This window comes from Photinus pyralis, unplaced genomic scaffold (genome assembly GCF_008802855.1).
Source record: "Photinus pyralis isolate 1611_PpyrPB1 unplaced genomic scaffold, Ppyr1.3 Ppyr1.4_LG10, whole genome shotgun sequence".
Lineage (NCBI taxonomy): Eukaryota > Metazoa > Arthropoda > Insecta > Coleoptera > Lampyridae > Photinus > Photinus pyralis.
The window spans coordinates 5386060-5407453 of record NW_022170250.1 but is presented as its reverse complement, the minus strand read 5'-3'; the positions used below and the strand labels follow the sequence as shown (position 1 = coordinate 5407453).

The following is a 21394-nucleotide window of genomic DNA, read 5'->3' as shown; positions in this document are numbered from 1 at the left end:
TGAGGGGTCGGACGAATCAAGTCAGAGAGGTACTACAAATGGCTCGAATTTGAGGCGCAATCCACATACCTGTCATTGAAGATGACTTTAAACGCCTACAATAATGTAATTACATTTTTTTCCACAATCACTTTTAAACATTTGTATTTTACAAATATCCGCTCGCGTTGTCCGGATTAACAATAGACTCAAAATTTACTGGGTCCCTAAACGCCCGTGACAACATTTTTTAAAAACAAATTCTGATACTTATCTAAAATTACACCCTAACTTTCCCAAACACTACCGAAAACAAATTCAATGTTCATCAAAAACCACAGACAAAAATAGAAAAAAAAATGTCACTTACTTCTTAAGCACTTGATCTTCACGGAATGCGCTCTTCTTATTGTTGATTTTAGATGCTATAGTCTCTTAACTGTTTTTGATCATTTTCAATGCACTTGTTACTTTTAAAACGATAGGGAGACCCTAAATTTGTGACGTACAGCACACCCCACTTTTTAACTTCACAAATTCGAAACATCAAACAATGACTTCTCCTTCTACAACTAACCCGTTATTGTCCTCACTATTTTCGCAGTATTGGCCCATTTAACTTTTACCACAACTGTCCATTTTATACAAAATCTCTAAAGATATAGAAATTTTACACAAAAGAACATCTGCAAATTTTATCGAAATGTCACCGAATTAAATAAAAGCAATAATTTCGCACATCCGGCCCGTCTACTTTACTAGACAAAAACTATCCCTCCCCTTCAACCAACATTTTTTCGCTTGAAACAATTTAAATTTTCAAGTAATATAACGGCGTCGAATGAATTTTGCAAAAATTGGTCCACAAAATCTCTCATTTTACACCAAAGGTAAGTGGCCAGGTAAAAAGAGGTTGTCAAATAAACAAATGTAAAAATGTATTTTTTCAAAATAGAAATGATTCACATTATAAATATTTAAAGATCTGAAAGCACAAGAGCAAAATATCTATCATTCTAAATGCACTTAAAAGACTAAGCGGCAGAAGAAACCACTTTACAAACAAACAAATAAATAACAAAGAACAACAGGTTCGTTAACTTAATAATTCTCTAAGAGCCAATTGTCGTATTGGTCACTATCGTACGATTCAAGTCTACGCTTACCTCCACCGGTCATGGTGCAGCCGTAGTTCACGTGCTCGAGAAAGTGCGCCTTCTGCTTCCCGTGATCCTCGGCGACGCGAATACTAAGAGGTAACATCGCGTTCTCCAACTGCTTGCCGTTTAGCGCGGCGATGGCCGACTGTGCCTCTTCCGTCTTCGAAAATCTGAAACATGCACCGTCTGAAATTTGGACCACTTGGGGTGTGACGCAAGCTAAAATCTTCATCCACAACGTCTTTATTACTAATTTTCAACAGTTTTTGTAACGGAAACACCCTGTATATTTTAATTTCAAAAGGTAACATATTACATTCTCTTTTGAAAAATATAGCTATTGTAAAAAAGTTTTAAAATTAAAAAAAATAATCAATATACATTTCTTGAATTTTTGTAATGTTACATTTTTGAAAAGAGAATTTAATATGCTATCTTTTAGATTAAAAAAATATACAGGGTGTTCCATTTAAAAAATAAGATTAGGTTCAATTGAATAAAAAAATTAAAGAAAATTTTTAAATCCTTTTTTGAATGAACATTTCTTGAATTTAAAAGAATTAATATGCTACCTTTAGCTTAAAAAGACAGGGTGTTCCATTTAAAAAATAAGATAAGCTTCAAATTACTCAAAAAAGCAAAAAATTCAGATTTTTGAAAAGAGAATTTAATATGCCCTCTTTTAGATTAAAATATACAGGGTGTTCCATTAAAAAAAAGCATTTTAAAATCTTTTTTGAACCAATATAATTAAACATTTCTTGAATTTTTTGACGTTATATTTTTGAAAAAAGAATTTAATATGCTATCTTTTAGATTAAAATATAAGGGGTGTTCCATTTAAAAAATAAGATAAGGTTCAAATTACACAAAAAAAATAATTCAGATTTTTCAATTTTTAAAAAATCTTTTTTGAATCGATACAAACCCTGATACGAATATTTCTTGAATTTAACTTAACGTTATATTTTTGAAAAGAGAATTTAATATGCTATCTTTTAGATTAAAATATACGGAGTGTTCCATTTAAAAAATAAGATTAGGTTCAAGTGATTCAAAGGATGTTGAATTTTTTGAATCAATGTAAACATTTCTTGTAGTACTTGTTATATTTTTTAAAAAAGAATTTACGAAGCTATCTTTTAGATTATATTATACAGGGTGTTCCATTTAAAAAATAAGATTACGTTCAAATGATTCAAAAAAGCAAAAAATTCAGGTTTTTTTTAATTTTTTTAAATCCTTTTTTGACTGAATATAAACATTTCTTGAATTTTTTGTTCTATTTTTGAAAAGAGAATTCATATGCTACCTTTTAGATTAAAAAGACAGGGTGCTCCATTTAAAAAATAAGATAAGCTTCAAATTACTCAACTTTTTTGAATCAACAAATATTTCTTGAATGTTACTTAACGTTATATTTTTGAAAGGAGAATTTAATTGCCCTCTTTTAGATTAAAATATAAGGGGTGTTCCATTTAAAAAATAAGATTAGGTTCAAATGATTATTTTGATGCAACATACATTTATTGAATTTTTTAATGTTACATTTTTGAAAAAAGAATTTAATATACTATCTTTTAGAATAAGATATACAAGGCGTTCCATTTAAAAAATAAGATTATGTTCAAATGATTAAAAAAAGCAAACAATTCGGATTTTTGAATTTTTTAATGTTCTATTTTTGAAAAGAGAATTCATATGCTACCTTTTAGATTAAAAAGACAGGGTGTTCCATTTAAAAAATAAGATAAGCTTCAAATTACTCAAAAAAGGCAAAAAATTCAATTTTTGAATAAAATTCCTTTTTGAATCAATACAAACATTTTTTGAATTTAACTTAATGTTATATTTTTAAAAAAAGAATTTAAGATGCTATCTTTTAGATTAAAATATACAGGGTGCTCCATTGAAAAAATAAGATAACGTTCAAATGATTCAAAAAAGTAAACAATTCAAGTTTTAGAATTAAAAAAAAATCATTTTTTGAATTCATATAAAACCTTCTTGAATTGTTTAATGTTATATTTTTGAAAACAGAATTTAATATGCTATCTTTTAGATTAAAAAGACAGGGTGTTTCATTAAAAAAAATAAGATAAGCTTTTAATTATTCAAAAAAAGGCACAAAATTCAGATTTTTAAATCTTTTAGATTAAAATATACAGGGTATTCCATTTAAAAATAAGATTACGCTCAAATGATTCAAAAAAGTTAAAAATTCATATAAAAACTTTTTGAATTGTTTAATGTTATATTTTTGAAAAGAGAATTTAATATGCTATCTTTTAGATTAAAAAGACAAGGTGTTTCATTAAACAAATAAGATAAGCTTCTAATTATTCAAAAAAGGCAAAAAATTCAAAATTTTTGAATTTTTTAAAAATCTTTTTTGAATCAATACAAACATTCCTTGAATTATTTTAACGTTATATTTTTAAGAAGAGAATTTAATATACTATCTTTTACATTAAAATATACGGTGTGTTCCATTTAAAAAAAGTTTAGGTTCATTTGAATTTTTTTAAAATACTTTTTGAATCAATGTAAACATTTCTTAAATAACTTATTAGATTTTTGAAAAAAGAATTTAAGATGCCATATTTTAAATAAAAATATACAGGGCGTTCCGTTTAAAAAAATAAGATTAGGTTCAAATGATTAAAAAAGCATTTGAAAAAAATCTTTTCAATATAAACATTTCATGAATGTTTTGACGTTATATTTTTGAAAAGAGAATTGAATATGGGATCTTTTAGATTAAAATGTACGGAGTGTTCCATTAAAAAAAGATTCAAATGATCCAATGGCTGCAAAAATTCATATTTTTGAAAATTTTTGAATTTTTTTAATCAATGTAAACATTTCTTGAACTACTATTTTTGGAAAAAGAATTTGAAATGCTATCTTTTAGATTAAAATATACAGGGTGTTCCATTTAAAAAATAAGATTACGCTCAAATGATTCAAAAAAGAATTGAATTGTTTAATGTTATATTTTTGAAAAGAGAATTTAATATGCTATCTTTTAAATTAAAAAGACAGGGTGTTTCATTTAAAAAAATAAGATAAGCTTCTAATTATTCAAAAAAAGGGCAAAAAATTCAGATTTTCGAATTTTTCAAAATCTTTTTTGAATCAATACAAACATTTCTTAAATTTTTTTAACGTTATATTTTTAAAGAGAGAATTGAATATGCTATCTTTGAGATTAAAATATACGGGGTGTTCCATTTAAAAAATAAGATTAGGTTCAAATGATGCAAAAAATTCAGATTTTTGAATTTTTAAAAAATCGTTTTTGAATCAATGTGAACATTTCTTAAATTACATGTTATATTTTTGAAAAGAGGATTAAGAAAACATCTTTTAGATAAAAATATACAGGGTGTTCCATTTAAAAAATAGGATTAGGTTCAAATGATCCAAAGGCTGCAAAAAATTCAGATTTTTGGATTGTTTAAATCTCGGTTTAAATCAATGTAAACATTTCTTGAACTACTATTTTTGAAAAGACTTTAAGATGCTATCTTTTAGATTAAAATATACAGGGTGTTCCATTTAAAAAATAAGATTAGGTTCAAATGATTGTTAAAAAAGCATTTTAAAATCTTTTTTTGAAACAATACAAACATTTCTTGATTTTTTGTAAAGAAAATTTAATATGCTATCTTTTAGATTAAAAAGATGTTCAATTTAAAAAATAAGATAAGCTTCAAATTACTCAAAAAAAAGCAAAACATTCAGATTTTTGAATTTTTTTAAAATCTTTATTGAATCAATGTAAACATTTCTTAAATTACTTGTTATATTTTTGAAAAAAGGATTTAATATGCCATCTTTTAGATTAAAATATACGGGGTCTTCCATTTAAAAAATAAGATTAGGTTCAAAAGATTCAAAAGATGCATACAATTCAATTTTTTGAATCAATGGAAACATTTCTTGAATTATATGTTATATTTTTGAAAAAAGAATTTAAAATGCTATCTTGTAGATTAAAATATACAGGGTGTTCCATTGAAAAAATGAAGTTAGGTATGATTTCTTTGGCTGACCCCGGATCCTTATTTTGAATGACATGTGCTTGATGCTTACCTGCAAATTATTTAACAATCATTAACGCCTGACACCCTGTATATTTTATCTAAAAATCTTTTCAAAAATATAACATTTAAAAAATTCAAAAAAGGTTTAATTTATTTACAAAAAATCATTTGAATTTGTTTTGGATCATTTCAAATCTTTTTTAAATCACTTCATCAAAAGTCAATGACCTCATTTTTGTCGCATCTTCATTTTCGAGGCGAATGACATCATTGTTGTGGTGTCTATTTATTTTTGGCCTTCATTTTTGAGTGGGCGGGGTTTTTAGCCAAGGTTGCTCTACCAACTAAACCCACTATTCATTTACAAATATCGATGCCCAAACCCGGATTCGAACCACAGATCCTTAGTAAGATCGCAGTCGAGATTCAAATCAATTCCGCCACACGGGGCGGCAATTCTTTTCGGGTCTTAGTGTTGTTTTCAAGGTCAACGAAGCCTTTTTTTATGTTGTCATGTTTTATTTTCAAGGTTCAGTGATCTAATTTCTTTGCGATGTCATATTCCCTTCTCAAGGTCATCAGAGACCCTATTTGTCGTAACAAACTTATTACCTCTTAAGGTCATGCGAAGTCAATGGCATTTTGTCCTGTGTCGATATTCATTTCCAAGGTGATCCTAGGTCAACGACCACATTTTTGCGGTGTCACGTTCCTTTTTTAAGTTCATCAGAGGTCGATGACCACCCTATTGGTTGCAGCGTCAAATTTTACTTTCAAGGTCAATGACCCCAGTTGATAACCAAACTGATCTGATTCGCCTCTAATTAACACATGCTCAACTAGCCAAAGCCGCATTCGAATACTATGCGCTCAAAAATATAAAAATCAAAAAATTTTAATGGCGTTAGCGGGCTCCCGTTACAAAGTCAAGATCGAACTCGCTTAAATTTTATAAAATAATAGATGGCAGATGGCCAAAAACAAGGATTTTTCGAAGCATGGCAAAAATTAGCTTGGGTCACTAGATCCGAGGGCAGGGTAGCGTCCTCAATGTTTATTTTGTTTGTTCTGTTTTAAAAAGTGTTGCTTCCTCATTTAGTTCGACCCTTGTGTCTTAGCAATGCTAGAAGGGGGGCCCTTTAATTAATTTTTCTTCAATTAAGTATGTGGTTCTGTTTGAAATAATTACTTTTACTTGAATATTTACTGCTTATACCTGTACTTTTCTTGTTAAATTTATGGTAGCCGATGCTTGAGTACGGCCCTGCCCTTTTCATATTTTTAATGTACATGCCAAAGATCAATTTACGTACATTTTAATGTGTCCTGTACTTAATCATATCTAATATACAGGGTGTTCCATTAAAAATAATGAGGTTAGGTTCGATAACTTTTTTACATACAAAGAAACGTTCCGCTTTTAAATCAGCAATAAAAATATGCCTACGATATGCTCCCGGTGTTAACTATCCAATGGAACTTTTGCTGGAATTGCCCAGGTCACAATTAAAGTTGGATCGGCCCCTCCAGGGCCCTAATTTCATACGTTTCGCGGATCTGAAAATTAGAATCTCACCTGACGAAACCGACACCTCGCGGCATGCCCGTAATTTTATCCTTCAGTACTGTTCTCTGTATGATCTCGCCGAACTCGCCAAACAAGTTGTCCATATCCTCTTCGGTGACGTTCTTCGGCAAGTTCGTTATGTACAAGTTCGAGTACTTCATATCCTGACCGGGCGGTCGCGAGTAGGACACCTTCAAACGCTTATTCCTGCAAGAATCGCGTGAGATGGGTACGAGTAAGATAACCGCTTACCGTAGCTTGAAACCGTTTAAAATCTCGATGGCTCTCGCCGCATCCTCGGCGTTCATGTATTTGACGAAGCCGAATCCGTAACTGTAGCCGGTACGATGATCTCTCATGATGCGCACGTTCTCGAGGGGGCCGACGTTCCCAAATATACTGGTGAGCTCGCCCTCGGCCGTGTATTGCGGTATGTAGTTGACTATTAGCTTCGTTTTATCGACGCCCGCCTCGACGCTGTCGCCGCCGCCGACTTGCTCGTATTGCCTCGGCTGGGGGGTTCCGATTTCCTTGTAAAAATGCGCGTTGGTTTGCTGATGCATCTATTCCGCGAGAAAATGAAAAATGTGAGGTTATAATCAAGAACTAGGCGTTAAAATGTAGAAAATTGGAGACTCACCTCAGTTTTGATTTAAAAAAACAAATAAATCGTAAACAAATTGAAATGTCATCAATCTAACTTGATTTTTTGACTTTTTTTTATTGCAAATTACATTTTTTATGGCATTCAAACCATCATTCGACGGTTGCGGAAAATAAACAAACAAAAAGTAGTGGAAAACGAAAAGCAGAGCCGTGTGTTAGACACAGATAGATAATGGGGCAAGTGTGCGTGTTTCTAAACATAGGCCTATTTACCTCACCAAGCGGAATTTGTAAATACACTTACTGGCGAAGGTAGCATTCTTGTCTTATCCTTGTCGATTTGCATTGCAACCAATTAGGTACTTGATTTATGATTAGTAAATTAGAACAATAAATAACAAAAAAGCTTTAAAAGCAGCGGACCCCCGCAACAACACCAGCGCACTGCTACAGACAGGGCTCAGGGCCCAGGGGCAACTTCAAGAAGCTACGGAAGCATCACCGCCTAGGATGCGAGGCAACCTATGGCCCTATGGCCAGGTACTTGCTCCAGCGTGCTGCACTGGAGTCTGATTCTAGTAACGCCACCTAATTTAGGATAGATAGCTAGTGTCTACATTACATCTACATACCTACATGAATATGTATATGAACGAGAATCTTGTACAAATAAACCTGGCAACACTGTAGGGCGCCTCACTGTAAAGTAGGACATTGCCCTCATTCGAAAACCCTGGGTTGTTAAATCAAGGGTTTCTGGTCTTGAGGGTACAAAATGAACCTCTTTTTCTTTGACACATGGCCGCAAGAGGCGAAAAAACGCGAAAAAAACACTTTTTGGAACCTGAGTGGGAAGTTATTGGACCTACTGGGCCGTTAGTTTCGGAATCCGTCGCCGTTAGAGGTGGACACTTTTCGGATTTTATCCGTTTCGACTCCCCACCCCTGAAAGTAGGGGGAGCGTACAAAGTGCGTTCATTAGGCCGTTTATAGGTAAAGTCGCTAATATACAAATTCGCAGCGGACGTAGGAGGGGAGATACGAACAAATTTTACGTTGCGCGCGGTTGGCCCGTTTGGTGGCGCGCGACGCAAAGCGGAGCGCGTGGGCATTTTTCGAGAAAAAGTGCGCTTTTTGGTGGCAACACGGATTTTACCACGGGAAATCGCGTTTCCGGAAGGTGGGGGTGGAGAATGGTGCGCGGGACGTCAAAACCCTTCCAGCGCGCCATGGCCTCGTAGTTCGAAGGCGCTTCCGAGGTGCCGGGTCGGAGGTCGATCGTGGGGGGGTGGCGGAAGCGGGAGAGGGACGAGGAATCGAGAGTGACGTATTTCATCTCGAGTACACGTGGAAACACCGTAAAAACATTTATGGGGGCAGGGGGGGGGCGAGGGGGAGGGGTCGAAAAAAGAAAAACGCGTTTTGGATAAGCGAATGTATTTCCAACGGGTCGGGTGTTAGTATTTCTGCTTTATGCATCAGTGTCTCTTCTCTGCTTTTGTACCGATTGTTTTTACTGCCCATTCTCCTTCATTTACCTGTTCGGTCTTTTTCGTCTTCCATTTCTCCTTTGTGTTACTTCCCGATAACCCGTTCTGTCGTTTTTCGTCTTCTACCTTTTCTGCTTTTTTTTGCCTTTCCCATCGTTTTTATTTTTTCAGTCATTATGCCATTTGCTGCTGTCTCTTCAAATTAATTTTATCTCTCATTGTATTCTAATTAAAGGTCTCAACGAATGTAACCGTTTTTTACCAACTACTGCCCTTCTTTCCGTCCTCTTATCAAAGTACGGGGTGGCGCGGAGGGGGGGGGGTGGAATAAGTTTTATCCTTCATGGTACCCTAATGAAAGGTCTCAACGAAAGGTAGGTACCGTTTTTTACCAACTATTGCCCTTCTTTCTGTCCTCTTATCAAAGTACGGGGAAGAGGGACAGGGGCAGGGGGGAGTGGAACTAGTTTTAACCTTCATGGTACTCTAATGAAAGGCCTCAACGAAAGGAATTAATTTCTACCAACCATATCCCACCTTCACGACCTCTTATCGTGCAAGGAATATATCCATTGGTGATGTCAAAACAAAAGCTATTTCTGTTAAAAAAATGCGCTTTATCTGCACAAGAGTTGTGCACAATTTATACTGGTTTACCTTGTTTGCCTTTTCGCCTTTTTTGCACTTCCTATAGTTTCAGTTTTGCCCCTTTCGTCCCTTGTACGTTTTCAGTGTCTTTTGCAATTTTTTCGTTTTCTGCATTCGCTGTTCGCTCGCACAATTCTGTCTCTCTTGGATTTGTTGCTTTTTCCTCCACTTCTGTCTTTTTCCTATCTTCCTCTTTTGCATTTTCCGTCCTTTCTGCTTCTCCTTTTGTCGCATTTTGTACTTTTTTTTTACATTTTCCTGTTTTTCATCTGTTTTATCGTTTTATACTTTTTAGCTTCATTTATTTTTCCGGCCACTTTTACATTTTCTAAATTATCGTCATTGACTTCTCTAATATTTTCTGTTCCTTCCGATCTATTGATTTTTTGCATTTCTTTTTCCTTTTTTTGGTCATTTGGTTCTTCTTTGTCTTCTTAGAACCATACCTCTATCTATATTCTTTATCTTGTCCATTTTTGTTGCATTTTCTGCCTCTACTGCCTTCTCAGCATCTTTCTCATCTTCTATTTTTCTGCTTTCTTTGTGTTTTCTGTGGCTCTTATTTTTTGTCATTACGGAATTTGCTGTCTCTTCAATCTTTGCTTTTTCTTTAGCTTTCGCTTTTTTTATTTTTTCTTTCTCGCTCTGCTACGTCTGCTTTCTGCTTTTACTGACTCTCTTGGATTAACTGCTTTCCTTCTTTGTCTACTTTTTCCTCTTTTTTGCCTCTGGATTTTCGAACTTTTCTTCCGCTTACTGTACCTACCAATTTTGCTTCTTTTGCGTTTACAACGTCTTCTGCCTTTCAGGCCGTTATCCTGCCTTTCTTTTCTCATTTCGCTTGTTTGCATTTTTTACCGTTTTACTTCTGCATTTCCTGTAGTTTCAGTTTCTTTCCTCTTTTGTCCCTTTTTTGCCATTTTGTCATTATCTGCATTCTCTGTTCGCTCTCATCTTTGCGTCTCTTCTGAATTTGTTGCTTTTTCCTCCACTTATGTCTTTTTTCCTATCTTCCTCTTTGGAAAGGTATGTCCTTTCTACCATTCCTCTTTTTTTTTGAATTTTGTGATTTTTTACATTTTCCCGTTTTTAATTTTTTTGTATTTTTTTTTACTTTATTTGACTCATTTGTTTTCCTGCCATTTTTTGCCTCTTTGTTAACGCCTATTACAAATGCCTACATTTTCTAACTCGTCCTCATTTACTTCACTCATATTTTCTGACCCTTTCTGACTTTTCATCTCTTTTTCTTTTTTGGTCATTTGGGTCTTCTTCGTCTACTGTTTAAACCATACATATCTACATTCTTTATCTTTTCCATTTTTGTTAGATACATTTTCTGCCTTTTTTACGTTTGTTGCTTTCTGTATATGTTCTGTTTTCAGCCTCTTCTCACCTTCCTACCTGTTCTGCTTGTTTTGTCCATTCTTCACTTCATTATGGGCTTCTCTTCGTTATTTGCCCTTTTCGCTTTTCAGCATTCTCTTCCCTCTCTGCTTTTTTCTTTCTTGCTTTTTTACTCTCCTGGCCTGTCTAATTTTTCGTTATTTTTGTCTTTTCCTGCCTTTTTCGCATTTTTCGTTTGTTTTAACTTTTTTAGCGCATTTTTTAACAATTAAAAAAATGTGCTATTGTTTGCGTTTTGTCGTCTGTCCGTCCGTCCGGACCCACTTCTGCGGTTTTGAACTACTTTAAGGGAATGGTCCTAGTAGAGTCCTGGACTTTTTCGCAATATGTAGCTTATACATTGAAGGTGTGCCAGAGGGCCATCAAATTTCGCTGTCTCAAGAAGCATCCCCCCATGAATTAGTAGGTGGCCGCGGGGCGGAGGGAGGAGGTAGAAATTAATTTTATCTTTTTTATGGAATTCCAATTTAAGGTCTCAACAAACGATTTTTTTAGCTACTATCCCCCTATTTTCTGGCTCCTTATGAAAAGGGGTTGGGGGGGGGGGGGGGTTGAAACTGGGTTTATCCTTCATGGTACTCTAATGAAAGGTGTCAATGAAAGAAATTAATTTCTACCAACCATAGTCCTCTTCCTCGGGCTCCTCATCGTGCTTGGATATAAATAATTCCTTATATCTCAAGAACAGATTGTCGGAGGATGGTACAAAGGGCGATTGGGACGTCTCGACCACGATTTTCTCGGAGGAAAGTATCCATCAAGGCAAAATGAATTATCTATTGGTGAAGTCTCCTTATAATCATCTAACAAGCCCATAAACATAGCATGCTATTACCTTATTAACGCAACCATTCACTAAATTGTTTTGGTTTTCAAAAATGCACTTTATCTGCACAAGGGTTGTGCGCAATTTATACTTGTTTCTTTTCGGTTTGGAACTTTCGTCACCATTCGTTTCTTCTTGCTTCTCTGCCTCTCCTGCCTTCTCAGCATCTTTCTCATCTCATATTATCTTTTTCTCTTCTTTCGCATTTTCCCATTTTTACTTTTTGTACCTTTGTTTCCATTTTTCGAGTTTTTTTTAATTGAACATCCCTCCCCTAGGCGTTCTTTGCTTGCTGCTTCGATATCGAATGGTTTGGTCCCACCCCCAGAACTTGGATATGGTGGGAATGCACGGACCGGTGAACTTCTGTGCGTAGTTTCTCATTGGCTCGATTTGGAATTGCACGGACCGGTTACAGAATCCGCGGGTTTTTACGGATGTACAAGAATGGGTTGCGATAACCGTATTGTTTCGTGTGAAAAAGAAGCAGAATACAGGCCTGATTTGTGAGTGAATAAGAGTCCGTGAATTTTGAACAACGCTCTATTTTATATAAATTGAAATCAATCGTCTTTGCCAGAGCAAGCGTATTTTTCACTTAAATCTGTACCCTCAATGCTCCTTTTAATCCATTCATCAAACTCGGCTATCATCTGCGGACTCATTTCCCACCTACACTGCCCAATCTTTCCGCATCTCATAAAAAGAGCTGGATTCACTGCAATACTCTTCCTGGCGCTCAACGTCTCCGCACGGTTGACCGCACCATTATCTTTCATGCTGTTGAAACTGAGATGCCTACACAGCTTCTCCATTTGCTCGTGCGTGAGTGGCTCCATTTCCAAAAACTCGCACGTTCTCCGAATCACAGCCCGAAGATCCTTTATCATCTCTTCGTATTTTAAGATTAGAACGTTCGGCGAGTGCCTTAAATTCCAATATCCCAACACGCTCTTCCAGTACGGCCCGTAAAATACTGAAACAAAACCCGCGTACAGATCAGTCTGGAGAACGCAAATCTTACTCGGGCCTCCCATGAATACTTTCGCGAGCTCTTCTTTGCTCGCGCGCCACCCTAGTGCAGCGCGACTGTAGTGATAGTACGAAATGAAGACATCTTTTGGATTTCTCATGATATAAATTATCTAGTGCAAACGGACACTAGGGGTACAACTGCATTGGATCTACCTACCTTAGGAATGTCACCACCTTCTCTAGTTCGTCTCGGTAGCAAAGAGAACGGCAAATGGGTTTTAATCACTCTTGGATCGGCAAGACGATTTAATTTCTTAACTGAGTCGTGACGATTTTGTTGACTATGGTCGCCAATTCCGGGCAATCTAAAACGAATGTGCGATGAAGGATGACGAATTCTGACTTACTCCAGGTTCGCAGAACGTTTGTAGATCTCAACTTTCGCTCCATCGTAATCAAGATCGTTCTTCAGCAGCCACACCATCTCTTGCAACCAAGTTGTACCTTATGCAAATGATCGACGTCAGTAAAGGCCAAATTAGGGTGGACACGGTCGTCACCTGATTTAGGGAAGGAAGCCACAATTACGTCATCGTTTCGAATTTGGAAATTGTCGACGGTATCCGCTCCACTTTCATAGTAGCTCGGCAAACACGTACCGTCCGGTCCAAATAGCAGGTATTCATCAACTACGGGACTTGTTAGTTTCCTCTCGACCAATTCGCTCAACTCTTCGTTTTCGATTTTTCTTTTCCAGGAGAACATTATCGCTCATTTGTGAAGCGTTCCGTAGAGAATTGCACACGTTAGGGCAAGGTTATCTGCCTTTATCGCATTTGTCGTTTTACTAGTACGCATGAAAATCTGTTTTGGGGAAAGTCCAACAATTTCGGGTTTTTTTCGGTCACCAAAAGTTTACCTTCCAGGTTAAAGCCGTAAAGTTTCATTACCTCCAATAAAAAATGAAATCTTTTTGCCGCAATTATTTTAAGCTGTGGAGGTAAACTTGAATTTGTGCGGGAGATTTGAATTTCCGGATGTCCGCCATTTTGTAGCGGCAAGTTTGAATTTGTGTATGATTTGTGTACATAAGTGACGCCACCTAGTGGATTGATCACTAACACTAACCTAATACGGTACGGTTGCAAAAATAAGTTTAACGGCAAAACTTGAAAGATTCCACCCTGTATATACAACTTGCGACGATACATACATTTTTGAGAGTTAGCAACCATGCAATTTCTAGGTGGGGAAAAAGCTGCTTGCGCCATATAAAAAGCACGAACGGGGGTTACGTTTAGCTAGCATCTTGTCTTGAATGGCGGCCGTGAACGCGTCGCTCCATAAATGTTTGTTGTTATTTTGTGTTATTTAATGCAGGTAGTAATTTTTGCATTTATTTATATCGTATTTGTGTTTTATATGCCGCCTTTTATATTTTTTGTGTGTTTCAATCTTTGTTTTTGAAATTTACTTGGTTTAACCGCAATGCAGCATCAGATATGTGATACCGTTATGCTATTGTTTGCAATTGTTTACGTTTTTGGTGTGATGCTTGCTTAATTTATGTTTATTGATGTTGATTACTTGGTCTTGTGCCTGAGATAACATTCATGTAAGTTTTGATAATTTTATTTTAAAATGTGGAAATTACCGGTTCGTTTGATGTATGTACTGACTTGTTGTCTGTTACTAACATTTTTCTCCGTGAATGAAGCAGTCACGGGGGTAGTAAAAACTGTAGTCAAAATTAAGTTACGACACCCAATTCCGTGATTGTCTTCGATATTCAACTGTAGGTTCGAAACCCCGAAACCAGGGGCGGGTTACCTATCTTGCCGGAGCGGGATTACGCTAATCAAAGTTCTTCAGTTTAGAATCTAATCTATGTGTGATAAATGAGTGGCGATTTAGTAATTTCCACATATCTTGATTTTAGTTAAATTTGCCTGCAAGGCTATTTAATTTTCCAACTTGCTTTTAACAAAAGGATTTTATTGCACCAAAGATGAGTCACATCCTGAATATTTCACCCTTTCTTAGAATTTTGGTACCTGCTTACCTGGTCCATTATTCCCAAAATTTGTTTTTAACCTATATGTTACCACTTGAAGTTTACTTGCTACTTTTTGTGATGTTATGATTTTATGTTACGCATTCAGATCATTACAAACAATTAATTTTACAACACAATTTGATATTAATTTGACGGCTGGGTTTTTTATTGGTAAGTTCTTTTTTCCCAGCCTATTTCTATTTTTATTCGGTGAACTACCATTTTCAAAGTTTATTTTTGCAATGTAATTTATTTCGACTTAAATTTCCGAGCTTTTACAATCAATAATAATTGCGATCGTTATTACCTAAACAAACTTTTCACAATTTGAGTGTTTTATTTTAGGTTCCTTCCCTACTGTGCTTCAGGTCAAAGCGTTGTCTACAACTAACGTAAGGGGGTCCTGCCTTAGATGTTTGATCACGTGCCACTTTTCAAATTTAAGCAGGATCTTGTTTAGCTTTGGAGGGAATAGTCATTCGGGTGGCCATTTTTAAACGTTGCCGAATTGACTTTATTTCCGTGTTCTTGTAGTGTGAAGTTAGCGTAGGACATGGGGGTTAAGTACACTACAAACTCAAAAATTTCGGTACAAAACGTAGCTTGCGAAGATGCAAAAGTAAAAAGATGATTTACATACAGTACGGTTTACGGCAAGATCAAAATTTAATACAGCACTTACAAATGTAAATAGTGTAATGATCCTAGGGGTCTATCAAGCCGACACTGAAAACTTTGACTCACCCTATACTTACGTTGGCAGGTCTGGGAAAAACTACGAGCAGAGCCACCTACCTTTCAAGTCGAAACGATGGATGTTTCGCGGCACTTTTCAATTTGGATGGCAGTCGGCTCGATATGGGTGGTATGAATAAACTCCTACGTTGTGTAATCGGTTCTTGTACGTGTTGGGACGTGAGACATAATCGGGAAGGGAATTAAATAAAAGACAAAACTTTTGTGCGTAAGAAATGACAAGAACAAATAAATATATTACGCACACAACAAGACCATACCAGAGAAACCTTCTACGGGACAAAAACCCCGGCATAGGCCACACAAATACATGAAATAAATCACCCACAGCAACGAAATGCAAGAGAAAGTACGCATAAATAAAACATCTCAAATTGTATGATAAATCTCAGATAATCGAATCAAATGCAATTAAACAAATTCATAAAAACAAAACACACAAGACGTCATAAATGCAGTAGAAAACATGATAAATTAATATACATGTACAATCAATTGAGATAACACAACTTGTAAAATAATAAATTGCATGTACATAGGAAACATCAAAATGATGTGGCTCTACTTCCAGCCTTCATTAACATAATTTTGTTTAACACGAAAAGTACATGTGAGAATGCCAATAGCAAGTATTCATGTGGAAGTCGATCATCGCTCAAGCAAAACATATCTTAAATAGAATAAATGTTAATGAGAAGACTCCTGAAACTGGAATGCCCATCTTGTACGCTGATACTTTCGAAACGTTCGAATAAATGAAAACTGCTTTTAATTAATCACGCCTTTTCCCGACATCGGAAAAATATAGGACCGATGTCAAACTTCACGTTTTTTAAGAGTCCAAAAGACGCTGGAGTGTGGCTGGCGCGGAATGTAACTCAAAAATCCTGGGCCGGCTATGGTGAAAGCGGTTAGCGGTATTTGCGAATTTCAGGTCGATGCTGGAGATACAGCGAGCTAGACGAAGGCGATCCAGTATCCCACTTATGAACGGTAACGGATAGGCATCTTTAATAGTGACCATTCTTTTTCCGGAAATCAATACAGAAACGCATCTTGCCATCTCTCTTTCGGACCATGGCAATCGGTGACCTCCACGGACCTAGGATACGAACGAGAGCTTGCATTCGCGGATTTTGGGGGAGGGTATCGTTGCTATCGGTGTGGGATCTCGGAGTCCGATGTCATGCTTATTTAATGGTAATTCGTGTAATTCAGCTCCTTCGACGGCGGTTAGCGGTGTGATATAACGGAGCAAGGAGTGCATTGCTGAAAAACGGGAATAACCCGCGGAACTAGGAAGTTGTCAAGGAATAAATTGCAGGTTTCAGGTTGAAATGGAGGTCGGTACGAGAAAGAAAATCTGTTGTAAGGAGTTCTTCATAACTAAGACCGGGAGCATGATGGACTAAGTGAGAAATTTCGGTTTTCAGGATTTTAAAGTCACAGCGAAATTTCGATGGTTACTGCACTGTGACTTCCAATGCCCTCTGTTTAGCCTCGCCTCCAGCATACTGTAGCCTCGTCGGACTGTGCAGATTGAGTGGTTGCAGACTGAGATGTCTGATTTCACATTTCAAACGTTTGCCTTATATAGAGACACCGTTCAGACGACAAGTACCATTGGCGTATATCGAGACACCGCTGGAAATTATCTAAGTATAGGAAGGAAATGTTGTGTGGAATTAGCTTTGCCAAGGTAGCTTTTTAGCGGATCATGCAGGTCACTTTGCTTTCTGCATCCATTGAGTTAAGTTCAACTTGCTCTAATTTGTGCAATTGTCCATTAAAAGTAATGTACTTAGTTTCCACTTGTTTAATTAAACTCTTTTGGATTGATTAGCGGCTTCAATTCTTTGTGCACGAATCTGACTTTTCTGAGTGTCATTAACCTTTTCGCCCCCGCAGAGGTAGATGCCGAAGTGTAAACATCCTTAGCGGCATTCGTCTCGAAATACAACTTCAGTCTAAGATTACCGTATCCAGGACCTTCAGATACATTCCGGATTGGAGGAGGTCGGGCTAATTAACGATGCAGTTTATGTACTTTTTGGCAAAAGACTTCTTTCACAAACGGGAAGGGATTGGAGGTGCGTTTAAATTTACTTGAGCTGGCTTTTTTTTAGCTCATCAATTTTTGTATTAAGTTAACGTCAGATTCCAATTATTCAATTCAAGGGTTACTTCGAATTGTTAACCTTTGTATATTGTTGATGTAATGCAAAATGTGTTTAGCGTTTTCCACAGTTCGCTCTATAACTCTGTGAACATGAATTTTGTTTAGCGCTGTGCTTTTGTTCGACACTTTTTGATCAATTATTCAATGAAGTCTATTGAGGGTGTGCTGTTCGGGGGAATTGCGAGAAATCCAGTTCCGGCTAGGGGTATTTCCTAAACCCACTGCCCTCGGTTTTGGGTGGAAACTGGTTCGGTAAACCTAACGGCCATATCGGTACGGAGCGGCGGCAGATGACTGGTATTAAAATCGGTACGGTTTCGTGAAAAATCGCGGTATGGTTTCGGTAAGAATCGGTACGGTTCAGTTGTTCACAACTAGCTTAGCTTAGACTATGAAAGGAGGGAATCCATAATACCCAATCAAATGCAATGTTGCTGGTTGAAGCAAATTTTCGGATAGCTTGGTGGCAATTGTATATAAATTGACATATTATAAATATTTTAATATAATATTTTAAAGCAGATGTTAAATTGACATTTTAATAGTAGGCTAAGTTTTTAATAATTTTTGTTTTTTTGCGTCATTTATTTTTCCTGTCTCTTTTGCCTTTTCTAGTAATTTTCGAAATTATCGTGCTCATTTACTTCTCTCATATTTTCTTTCCCTTCCGATTTTTTGCATTTATTTTTCTTTTTTTTTTGGTCATTTGGTTCTTCTTTGTTTTCTTTTTGAACCATACCTCTATTCATATTCTTTATCTTGTCCATTTTTGTTGCATTTTCTACCTCTCCTGCCTTCTCAGCATCTTTCTCATCTTCTATTTTTCTGCTTTCTTTGTCTTTTCTGTGGCTCTTACTTTTTCAGTAATTTGGCTGTCTCTTCAATTTTTGCTGTTTCTTCAGCTTCCACTTTTTTTATTTTTTCTTTCTCGCTCTGCTACGTCTGCTTTCTGCTTTTACTGGCTCTCTTGGCTTAACTGCTTTCCTTCTTTGTCTACTTTTTCCTCTTTTCTGCCTCTGCATTTTCTGCCTTTTCGACCTTCTTCCGCTTACTGTACCAATTTTGCTTCTTTTGCGTCTACAGCGTCTTCTGCCTTTCAGGCCGTTATCCTGCCTTTCTTTTCTCATTTCGTCTCTTTGGATTTTTTGCAGTTTTACTTCTGCCTTTCCTGCAGTTTCTGTTTCTTTCCTCTTTTGTTCCTTTTTGTTTTTTTGCCATTTTTTTCATTTTCTGCGCATTCTTTGTTCGCTCTCACCTTTGCGGTTGTTCTGAACTTGTTGCCTTTTCCTCCACTTCTGTCTTCTTTTTATCTTCTTCTTTTGAAAGTTCTTTTCTTTCTACCATTTCTCTCGTTTTTAATTTTCTTTGCCTTTTTTTTACTTTTTTGCCTCATTTGTTTTTCCTGCTTTTTTGTTTCTTTGTCAATGCCTACTACATCAAATTGTTAAAAATGGAGTATTATTTAAGACAGAACAAATAAATAGAGTGATGCATAGCTTATGGTGGAAAATGCTGATAAATTGACTTTATTTTACAGCAGAAGTTAAATTTACATTTTAATAGTAGGCTAAGCGCCCCTTAACAGCAAGGGTAGATAAAGTGATAAAGGTGATTATGCATTCTAATGACATCTGTCATTCTTATTTCAAATGGGACGCTGAGCACGATATAAAATGACCTTCAAAATATATGGCAATGCTGTTTCTGTGGAAACGTCCGCGACGACAGAACATAACTTTGCTATTTTTGACGCGTAAATTAAAATCAGAATTGTCCGAAGCTTTACAATGATTTATATGACTTCTGCTGTAAAATAAATTTTTTTATTATACATGACGATAAAGAGAAACGAACCATCTCGTGAAAGTTCCCTTTATCGTCTTATATAATGATTGGTGGAAAACAGAGATAAAATTTGCCTCACTTTACGATCATAATACTTTATACCTCCTGTACTTTTCCTTCTCTATAACCACTACTTAACGGAACGGTGAACCGGGACTGTAGTTTTTAACGGCCTGAATAAACTCAGTTACGGTTCTGTAACCGGTACTGCGGACGGTATTCGGGCAGCAAGTTGTGTAACCAGTAAACAATTCCCATCTCGTACGCTGATACCTACGATACGTTCAAAAAATCTGTTTTCATTAATTACTCCTTTCCCCGACATCGGAAACATATGGGACCGACGTCAAACATCACCTTTTTTAAGAGCGCATGTAACGGATGTAATCTCGACTTAATCGGCGGTTGTTACAGTAATCCATTTATGTTATTACGGTTAATTATACTTATCTAAATGGTCGGAATGAAATCTCCAAATTGGGCAGTCCAGCCATTGCATTCCTTCTATTTCTTGGAATGTAAGGCGAAGCGGCGCAACTGACTCATTGATTTTATGTACATTTATTTACATACTACTAACAAAAACCTAAGAGGGAATTTTATTTGCAACAAAACGCTGTATTTTACGTAAATTTAAATCAATCGTCTTTGCCAAAACAAGCGTATTTTTTACTGAAGTCGGTACCCTCAATACTCCTTTCAATCCATTCGTCAAATTCGGCTATCATCTGCGAACTCATTTCCCACCGATACTGCCCCACCTTTCCGCACCTCATAAAAGGAGCTGGATTCACTGCAAAATTCTTCCGCTGACTCAACATCGTCGAATAATTGACCGCACTATTATCCTTCATGCTGTTGAAACTTAGATGCCCGCACAGCTTCTCCATCTGCTCGTGCGTGAGTGGCTCCCTTTCCAAAAACTCGCACGTTCTCCGAATCACGGCCCGAAGATCCTTTACCATCTCTTCGTACTTCAAAATTAGAACGTTCGGCGAGTGCCTTAAATTCCAATATCCCAACGCGCTCTTCCAGTACGGCCCGTACAATACTGAAACAAGAACCGCGTACAGAACGGTCGGGCGGACACAAATCTTACTCGTGCCTCCCATGAATAGTTTTGCGAGCTCTTCTTTGCTGGCGCGCCACCCTAAGGCAGCGCGGCCAAAGTGATAGTACGATATGAAGGCATCTTTTGGATTTCTCATGATATAAATTATCTAGTGCAAACGGACACTAGGGGTACCACTGCATTGGACCTACCTACCTTAGGAATCTCACTGCCGTCCCTAGTTCGCCTCGGAAGCAAAGAGTACGGCAAATGGGTTTTAATCAACCTCGGACCGGAAAGACGATTTAGCTCCTCAACTGAGTTGTCACGACTTGGTTGGTTAGGGTCGCCGATACCGGGCAATCTAAAAAGAGTACATTTAAGGAGTGACGAATTCCGACTTACTCCAGCTTCGCAAAACGTTTGTAGATCTCAACTTGCGCAGCATCGTAATCGAGATGGTTCTTCAGCAGCCACACCATCTCTTGCAACCAAGTTGTACCTTAAATGCAAATGATCGAGGCCAAATTAGGGTAGACACGGTTGTCACCTGATTTCGGGAAGGAAGCCACAATTACGTCGCCGTTTCGAATTTGGAAATTGCCGACGGCGTCCGCTCCACTTCCGTAGTAGCTCGGCAAGCACGTACTTTCCGGTCCAAATAAGAGGTACTCATCAATTACGGGGCTTGTTAGAGTCCTCTTGACTAATTCGCTCAACTCTTCGTTTTTGATTTTTCTTTCGCAAGGGAGCATTGTCGCTTGTATGTAAACCGTTCTGTAGATTTTGCTTTGAACGAA

General features: G+C 36.7%; 3 protein-coding genes across 3 annotated transcripts; all 3 read right to left on the bottom strand.

Moving 5' to 3' along the window:
• Positions 1 to 895: 895 nt before the first annotated feature.
• LOC116162121 (sex-lethal homolog) lies at positions 896 to 7555 on the bottom strand. The gene is made up of 4 exons (XM_031475654.1): positions 7396 to 7555; positions 7008 to 7318; positions 6765 to 6962; positions 896 to 1309 (listed from the first exon to the last, which is right to left on the bottom strand). The coding sequence occupies exons 2-4, from the start codon at positions 7316 to 7318 to the stop codon at positions 1081 to 1083; spliced, it is 738 nt and encodes a 245-aa protein (XP_031331514.1). The 5' UTR covers positions 7396 to 7555; the 3' UTR covers positions 896 to 1080.
• Positions 7556 to 12295: 4740 nt separating this feature from the next.
• Positions 12296 to 13071, bottom strand: LOC116161481 (sulfotransferase family cytosolic 1B member 1-like; the record flags this gene model as incomplete). The annotated part of the gene is made up of 3 exons (XM_031474835.1): positions 12296 to 12708; positions 12757 to 12877; positions 12925 to 13071. Coding segments are annotated over 3 exons (681 nt in total), but the record flags the coding sequence as incomplete, so codon positions are not given.
• A 7017-nt stretch (positions 13072 to 20088) lies between these two features.
• Positions 20089 to 21394, bottom strand: LOC116161695 (sulfotransferase family cytosolic 1B member 1-like). Its single transcript, XM_031475136.1, has 5 exons — positions 21145 to 21394; positions 21000 to 21096; positions 20811 to 20958; positions 20643 to 20763; positions 20089 to 20594 (listed from the first exon to the last, which is right to left on the bottom strand). The coding sequence occupies exons 1-5, from the start codon at positions 21347 to 21349 to the stop codon at positions 20182 to 20184; spliced, it is 984 nt and encodes a 327-aa protein (XP_031330996.1). The 5' UTR covers positions 21350 to 21394; the 3' UTR covers positions 20089 to 20181.